Source organism: Nicotiana tabacum, chromosome 7 (genome assembly GCF_000715075.1).
Source record: "Nicotiana tabacum cultivar K326 chromosome 7, ASM71507v2, whole genome shotgun sequence".
NCBI lineage: Eukaryota > Viridiplantae > Streptophyta > Magnoliopsida > Solanales > Solanaceae > Nicotiana > Nicotiana tabacum.
The window spans coordinates 179,596,353-179,605,068 of NC_134086.1; the positions used below are offsets into that span (position 1 = coordinate 179,596,353).

The 8,716-nt window shown below is 34.5% G+C and overlaps 1 protein-coding gene across 3 annotated transcripts; it reads left to right on the top strand.

Moving 5' to 3' along the window:
• The first annotated feature begins 588 nt into the window (after nucleotides 1–588).
• Nucleotides 589–6,287, top strand: LOC107809554 (glycerol-3-phosphate acyltransferase 9). Of its 3 annotated transcripts, none has more exons than XM_075218236.1 (13): nucleotides 589–729; nucleotides 990–1,321; nucleotides 1,407–1,464; nucleotides 1,813–1,931; nucleotides 2,112–2,211; nucleotides 2,517–2,612; nucleotides 2,950–3,046; nucleotides 4,496–4,583; nucleotides 4,656–4,752; nucleotides 5,010–5,095; nucleotides 5,221–5,340; nucleotides 5,467–5,565; nucleotides 5,963–6,287. In XM_075218236.1, the coding sequence occupies exons 2-13, from the start codon at nucleotides 1,215–1,217 to the stop codon at nucleotides 6,009–6,011; spliced, it is 1,116 nt and encodes a 371-aa protein (XP_075074337.1). In that variant the 5' UTR covers nucleotides 589–729; nucleotides 990–1,214; the 3' UTR covers nucleotides 6,012–6,287. The 3 variants fall into 3 exon arrangements, with proteins under 3 accessions (XP_075074337.1, XP_075074339.1, XP_075074340.1); XM_075218238.1 differs by having other exon boundaries at nucleotides 591–729; nucleotides 986–1,321; XM_075218239.1 differs by having other exon boundaries at nucleotides 651–787.
• Nucleotides 6,288–8,716: the final 2,429 nt, after the last annotated feature.

Sequence of the window (8,716 nt, forward strand, 5' to 3'; positions counted from 1 at the left end):
ACTCCATATGTTTCAATTTAGAAAAGTTTTATTGTGTGTCTCTCACAACTGACATTAGAGAAATTTTATTGCGTGCCTCACACAACTGACATTAGTTGTGTGAAGTTCCTTTTTGTGTTACAAATTTGTGGACTCCAATCTTACACTTTTGGGTTCACAAAACTGCGAGACAAAAAAGAGGCATCATACAACTAGTGTGAGTTGTATGAGACACAAAATATTTTTTTTTTCAATTTAGATGAGGCAGTTTGACTCATTACGGAGTTTAAGAAAAAGACTTTTGAAACTTGTGGCCTTAAAAACTTAAGGAGTAAAAGTTTTATGCGGCCATGACATTTGCGTGGTTATAAAGGATTTTTATTAAGGATAAAATAAAAAAAATGAAGAGTTTAAAGTTAAATTATTTTCAAATTTAAAAATATGTCATTTATTTTGAAACAAACTAAAAAGAAAAGACTAAGTAAATTATAAGTCGCTATTTGAACTAGCGACCTACAGGTAACATTCGTCACTTTTGTGAACAGTAAAAAAGATAAATAAATAAATAAATACAAAATAAAAAAGTTCACCAGTATTTACTCATAAGCTGAATTCCCTATCATTATTCACCCATCTCACGTTCTCATATTAATTTTATCTTTTCCTTACAATATAAAAACAAAGTCTCCAATTAATTATCTCTTCCATTAGATCTCAGTATCGTTTCTACTCTGTGATTGAGAAGAACAGGTAACGCTCCCATTCGCAGATCCATTATCGAATCTTCAATCCATTGTTTTTCAATTTGGTAAACACAATTCACTTCAATCCGATTTGATTCATACTCACATCTGGTTGTAATCTGCTGCTTCTGAAGTTTACTTGTATGGCCTCTAGTATTGTTCCGTTTTACTGTTTGACTTCTGTGTAAATAGTTGATTTTGAATGAAAGTAAATAATGGATGTGTTTGTGGACTGTTTATGCGTTTGTACTACCTTGTTGAAGACAGATGCCACGTGGCAGAAGGCTTTGGATTGCGTGAGGAGAAGAGGGTAATAGCTTCTTGAAGTGAGAGAAGCCCAATGAATGCTCTGTGTGTGTTAAAAGTCTGAAAACATTACTCCTATTTCAATCACTGGGGCACAAAATAGTCAAGTCCTCAGCTTGGGATCCTCGATACGTTCGATTCTATTGATACAGACTGGAGTATTATTTTTCAAAAAGAATAGAGAGTATGAATAAGCTAAAAACATCAAGCTCCGAATTGGACTTGGATCGACCCAATCTCGAAGATTATCTTCCAACTGGATCCATCCCAGAACCCCATGGCAAGCTTCGCCTGTAAACCCCCCTCCACTCTTCCCTCTTCCTTTTTCTTTTTTCACATGTTCCGAGTTTTGATTTTTATTCCCCCTTTTGCTTTCAGGCGCGATTTAATTGATATTTCTCCCACCCTAACTGAGGCTGCTGGTGCCATTGTTGACGTGAGTTCCCTCTTCCTTCCCCTTTTCATTTACATTTCAATTATACTAATTTAACACCGACCGATGACTGCAAATTTACTGATTGTCGCACTTCCATTAAAAAAATAAAAATTGGTCTCTACTTCTTTTGTTGGTGTTGGAGCTTGTCCTTATTGTCAATTGGTTAATTATGCAATGGCGGTGACTTCAAATTTGCTGGCTCTTTAACTAACAAACAACAATTCGAGCTTTACTTCGTTTGGATTTTGTCATAAAACTTTATTTTGGAGCTTGCCCTTTCAGTTTAAGGAAGTTTACATGTACCCATTTTCATTTAGTTACACCCATTCTCATATTCTTTTTTGGCAGGATTCTTTCACCAGATGCTTCAAGTCAAATCCACCAGAACCTTGGAACTGGAACATTTATTTGTTCCCTTTATGGTGCTTGGGGGTTGTTGTTAGATATGGGATTCTTTTCCCTATAAGGTTTAGCCTCTTTCATTTCTTTTATTTTTCCTCATTTGGGTCCTAATCATAAACTAACTTTAATCACCTACCATGGCCATGATAAGTGCACTTCCTCTATATGTAGAAGATGGATAGTTGTCCACTACCCCATTGAAAGAAGCTCACTTTTGTCATCCTTTGGTTCTAATGCAATTGCAGAGTTATTGTCTTGACAATAGGATGGATAATATTCCTCTCTTGCTATATCCCGGTGCATTTCCTGCTGAAAGGACACGATAAGTTCAGGAAAAAGCTTGAGGTATCTCTCTTGCTATCTGGTTACTTAAATTTTCTCTTTTATCTGCACTAGTTAAGGACTACGCGTTGGCATTTGCTCAGACTTTACATGGTAATGTTTGCCTTTATCCGTTGCCTTACTGTGGAGAAAGATTATATTCATCGACATTGAGACAAACATCACTTCACCAGGAGTATGATAAATTGACAATATGTTTGGATATTCTCTACTATTAATAAAATGTTTAGACTTGCTTCTGTTGCACTTTTGTTATTCTCTTGAAGAATAAGGTTTCTAACATCCTTGACTTGGTTAATTTTTTCCAGAGATGTCTGGTGGAGCTGATATGCAGTTTCTTTGTTGCATCTTGGACTGGGGTTGTCAAATACCATGGTCCACGGCCTAGCATACGACCTAAGCAGGTATTTCTGCCGCCATAATTTATACTCCCTCCGTTCCAATTTATATGAACCGGTTTGACTGGGCACGGAGTTTAAGAAAAAAATGAATATTTTTGGAATTTGTGGTCCTAAACAAGTAAAAAAAGGGCCCAGAGTATTTGTGTGATTATAAAAGCTTCTCATTAAGAGTAGAATTATATGTTTAAGCTAAATTATTACCAAATTTAGAAAGGGGTCATTCTTTTTGGAACGGACCAAAAAGGAAATAGGTTCACATAAACTGAAACAGAGGTAGTATTTCATATGTGAACCATCTTCTCTGATACATCTCAAGTTGACTTATGCATTTTATTGACAGGTTTTTGTGGCGAATCACACGTCAATGATAGATTTTATTGTCCTAGAGCAGATGACTGCATTTGCAGTGATCATGCAGAAGCATCCTGGATGGGTTGGTAAGATTTTGTTGTATTTGCATTGGTTGCTCTTTCATTTTGTCTCTCTGTCAAAAGTTGTTGAGCCTTGATATGAGGACATGTGTATTAACAATCAGACCTAAATATACCATCACACCATGGAGCATTTCTGAAAGTTAAGGCCTAATTACACCTTCAACATTTTAACTTCAAGTTTTTGGATCAGAACCTATAATTCAGTTATTGATTCAAGACCAGGGTGTTGGATAGGAATTTTGCAGATCTTGGTATGATAACTGCATAAGCTAATTACCAAAAGTTTGGTGCAGAGTGAGTGCATTGATCTGAATTGGAGTTGAATTTGATTTGCTAGTCAAATATATATGGAAGACAAATATTGAATCCTAGCATAACTATAAGTTGGCTATGTAAACCCTCTAACTTCTTGCCATGCCAATTGGACCACTTTTTAGAAAAATGATTCTTCTTAGGTAGGAGTTTGTGGATGTTGTTCTGCTAGCTGCTTTAGGTAATAGCAAAAGTTTGGTGCAAACTGAGTGCATTTGATGTGGAATTAGAGTTGACTTGATTTGCTGGTGAAGGAATTTATCGACGGCAAATATTGAAGCCTAGGGTAACTATAATTTGCCTGCCTATACCTTCTAATTGTTGTTGTGCTATTTGGCTTTCAACCAACAAAACCATTTTTTTTTGGATAGTAGGAATTAGTGATGGTTATAAGAGTTTTAGCTTGACTAAACTCCAGGTTATCTTGTATGGCTACCCCCCATCTCCTTATCTTTCTTTTACTGGGCAAGCAAATCTTGTTAGCGTCCTGTCCAGGAAGAATTAAAACCTTGTTTGTACCAGTCTAGATAAGACACTTTGGCAGCTCATATTTTGGTAAAGTGGTTATTCCTGTGATTTAGAATCTTGTATGCATAGAGTCTTATTAAATCGCTGGGCCAATTATAAAAACAAGTTACCCTTTTCATCTTTGCTGCCCTGCTGGTACAGTCTAGGCCAAAGTTTAGTCTAACTTGCTTATCACTAACTTAATTTCTAGCATTCCATTTGCTTAAGTTCAACCCATAGGATTATAAGGTGCTATACCCATCCCTGCTGAAGTGGGTCAACAGGGGCGAAACACGCATGTCTTCTTGTACTGTCCTTCACCTTGTCATTAATGATGGAGTGTCATTCGATTGTTTCAAAGTATTTGAATTGTGTGGCTCAACATCATCTGCATTATTAGTTGCCACCTTTAAGGGTGTTAAAGTCACCTTTCTATGGGCTCTTGAGAAGAGAAATGACATGCATATTTAGGGAACTTTGGGCTGCAAACCTGACTTCAAGGCAAAATTTATGAAATTGTATGTCTCCTCTTCTACTAGTGTGGGATTTTACTGGGTATGTTGTTGTTGTTGTTGTTGTTGTATGTCTCCTCTTCTGTACATTAACTTCTCATTAATAGTAATATTTTTGCAGGACTACTGCAGAGTACCATTTTAGAAGGTGTTGGATGTATCTGGTTCAACCGCTCAGAAGCCAAGGATCGTGAAATTGTAGCACGAAAGTACGTGATGTCAGAAGAATCATTCTGGACATCTCATTTCCTATTATTTTTCTTACAGATTTTAATTTTCAGGTTGAGGCAACATGTTGAAGGGGCCGATAACAACCCTCTTCTTATATTCCCCGAGGGAACTTGCGTAAATAACCACTACACTGTCATGTTCAAAAAGGTTGTCCCAATGAATTCACTCTTTATATAGAATTTTAAAGGGTTGAGCTCTCCTTGACCCAGATTATAGGTCTTTTTTGAGTATTCCCCCTTCAACTATCAGGAGAAAAGTAAATTTTATGGTGTTTCTGGTCTTCAGTATTATTTTTATTATCTTTATTATTGAAAGAGTGCTATTACAAGTTGTTCCCCCCCCCCCCCCCAGTGTTTAAGCTAATGGTTTTGATGCCTCTATCCTTTTTCTTGCATGATGAATAGGGAGCATTTGAACTCGGTTGCACTGTTTGTCCTGTTGCAATCAAGTACAACAAAATTTTTGTTGACGCCTTTTGGAATAGTAGAAAGTAAGGTTTTCTTAATCCAAATTACTTATCTGGTTTATTTGGTAGTATTCATCTCGTTATACTCTCTCTTCTCTCCTGTTTTCTGTTTGCTAGTGTGAAGTATGACTTTCTTCTATTAATTGCAGACAATCCTTCACAACGCACCTCTTGCAGCTCATGACATCTTGGGCTGTTGTCTGTGATGTTTGGTACCTGGAGCCTCAGAACATAAGACCTGGGGAGACTCCAATCGAGTTTGCAGAGAGGTAAATTTCCAGCTGGAAAAGCAGTAACCACTGTTCTAACAGGGGCAATTATCTTATTAGATGTGAGATATTAATTCTTGGATTGTACTCCTATTTAAGGAAATTCTTGCCATCCTCTCTTTTCAGGGTGAGGGACATCATTTCTGCTAGAGCAGGTCTTAAAAAGGTTCCTTGGGATGGATATTTAAAATACTCTCGTCCTAGCCCCAAGCACCGAGAGAGGAAGTACGTTTCCTATATTCCCCCTCCCCCCAAATAAAAGAAGTAGTATAGACTTAAAAACTTTGTGTTGCTAGTTTACGTTTACTTTGATTTGTGTAGTAATAGAGCTGATCCTTTACCACCTCCTCAAAAAAAGAGCAGATCCTTACCTGCTATGTTCCCCGTCTTAAATTGTTTTCTTGATCATTTTGCATGTGTATCCTTTATGTTGATGGTGTTGCTGTCTACTATCCTTTTTCTTATTCTTCTAGAAGGAAGTTCCGTTAGTTCGCCTGCCACTGACATTGTTGTCTTTGTTTGAATTTCCGATAGGCAAGCTCTAGCGATACTAAAATTGCAACTCAAGCATTTAGAGGTTATATAAGTTTGAAATCACTGTTTGTTTGTTTTGTATCTGTAGGCAACAGAGTTTTGCAGAATCAGTGCTGCGTCGCCTGGAAGAGAAGTAGAGAATTGGATGTATGCGTTGTCTCCATGTTCACTTTTGCTTTGAGTTTGATCTTATTCTTAAGTTTATTTTTTTGTGGCCTATAGGCTATAGCTGTTCAAATTGGAATAGTTGCACAATTTGGCTTTCATCATTTTCATTAACCACAATAAAGAGAATATTAGAACAAACTTGGCAGCAATTGTATGTGAAGCCCTTTGCTTAGTCTTAATGATTTTTACTTTGGATGTCCACGCAATATACAATATTGTTTCTTGTGGCTGTTCACAGTGTTAAACCTTCAGTCTCTTTTTTACTCTTGTTCACACTACAGAAGCCCTTTTGAGTGGTATGGAGGAGTTTATTGGATGTAGGGACTGATATTTTATCGTTTTCCAAACTATGGATGTGGAGTTTTATTACTGCAGTAGATCCTTCCTATGGTGCACTCAGAGGTGTGACTTAAATCTGGTGAAAACCTTAGAAGATTGAGGTTCATATTCCATTAGACAAATGCTCAGGAAGCAGATAAGTGACGGAATATTCGGGGTGCGCAAGATGAAAAAACACAAACGCGCGCTTAAACCTCGGTTGATAGAATTATATATATATTGCAAAAAAAGATAAAACTATAAAATCAGCGCTGAAATCTTCTGCACGTGGCTATCCCAGTCATTGTGGTTGCCTCCACGTTGGTGGAATTAATTGTTGGCTGCAGAACTTGAGCTACAAATGTTTTAAGGTATCGGGGGCCTTCCAATATAAGGGAATCCGAGAAGAAATTATAACAGAATTATCTGAATTGATGTGGCCTCAATTGTTTGTTTGATTTGCGAAGTTTAATACTCCTTTAGTTCATTTTTACTTGTTTATTATATCAAAAATATATTTTTACTTTTATTTGTCTATTTTAGCAAATCAAGATAAAAGATAGTTTTGTCTTTTCTTGTTATATTTTTATTTCTGTCTTCCTGAGCTATCGAAAACAACCTCTATGCCTTATCGGGATAGGGATAAGGTCTGCATACATATTACCCTCTCCAAACCTCACGTTTGTGGGATTTTATTGGGTAGTTGTTGTTGTTGTCTCTTCTTGTTATATCCTTGTCATTAATTATTTATTCTCTAAATTATTTTCAAAGATATTTTGAAATACTATTATTATTAAGAGTATTATGATAAATGATATACTTTATTTATTATTATTTTTAAAGGGAGTGCAATTCGTTTTGGTGGGACTATGTAGGGGTGTTCACAGTTCGGTTTGGTCGGTTTTTGATTAAAACCAAAATCAAACCAATTTAATCGATTTTAAAATTTTAAAACCGAAACCAAACCAAATTACATACAAACCATCGGTTTGGTTGTTGTTGGTTTGGTTTGGTTTGGTTTTTCGGTTCCTAGTAAGCTAATGATAAGTCGATAATAGTAAAATAACACTAGACAACAATCTAAAAATAATTTGCTAAATTTACGCTTTTTTATATATTTATTTCGGAACTGGAAGTTTATTTACCTATTTATACGAAAAAATGAACAAAAAACAAATTAAAAGTTTACCATCTCAAGCTTTAGCTACTATAGTCTTGCAATTTGAATTTTCTTTCTTTACTCTTGTCGTAGTTTTTTTTTTCTTTCTAACTCTTTTATTAGAAAAAAATATGTGTGTAGGTTAGAGAGTTAGATTCTCTTAGGGGTCATTTGGTAGGGTGCATAAGAATAATGCTCAATATGGTAATTAGTAATGCTGATATTAGTTATGCTTGCATTAGTTATGCTGGTATTAGTTATGCTGACATATTTCTTATCCATTATTTGGTTTGATGTATTAAAGCATTGCACAATTTTTAAAAGAATTGCTTATTTACAAAAATACCCTCAAAACCAGTCCATCACTCTAAAACTTTTTAAAAGAAACATATGTTGAGAAATATTTTTATATGAAAAAATTTAAAAAAAATATTTGATTTGTCTACCTATATTTTAATATAGAACTAAATCTTTATTTATAAAAAAGGAAATATGATAAGTATTTATTTATTTACTAGAGATATAATTTTATTTCTCACTATTTGAATTATTTTAAACTTGCATTCATATAATAACTAGCATATTTTAATCAAGCATAAATTTTGAAGGACAATTTTGTCTTTAACTAAGCTAATGCATGCATTAAAACCCATTGCATTGCTAATACCATGGTTTTTTATGCATTAGTTATGCATATGATAATACCAAATATGATGTATAACTAATGCTTGCATAACTAATGTATAGGTTCAAAATATCTACCAAAGAAGGTATTATTAATACACAAAGCTAATGCAAATATTATTTTATCTAATACATCCTACCAAACGACCTCTTAAGGAAAAGAAAATTGGTCGATTCCTATTCTTTTGGACTCAGACAATCTTTTAAGATATAAGTAGGATAAATCAAAATTCAAAATAATAATTAAAATGCATAAAGTATTTAAAATTATTTATGAAAAGATATTATATCATATATCAATAATTATTAATATTTTTATATAATTAATCAGTTCGATTTTTTCGATTTTTTATAATAGAAACAAAACCAAATAAAATATTATCAGTTTTTAAAATTTAAAACCAAACCAATCCAACCAGAGTTATCTGAATTGATGTGGCCTCAAGTGTTTGTTTGATTTTGGAAGTTTAATATAATTCTTTTTGGTGGGACTATGTTTAATTAATGTGGCTA

Coding starts and splice junctions, on each gene's coding strand:
- LOC107809554 (XM_075218236.1), top strand. CDS start 1,215: ATGAATAAGCTAAAAACATCAAGCTCCGAATTGGACTTGGATCGACCC. Junction 3,047..4,495: donor GAAGCATCCTGGATGGGTTG/GTAAGATTTTGT, acceptor ATATTTTTGCAG/GACTACTGCAGAGTACCATT. Junction 5,096..5,220: donor GCCTTTTGGAATAGTAGAAA/GTAAGGTTTTCT, acceptor TATTAATTGCAG/ACAATCCTTCACAACGCACC.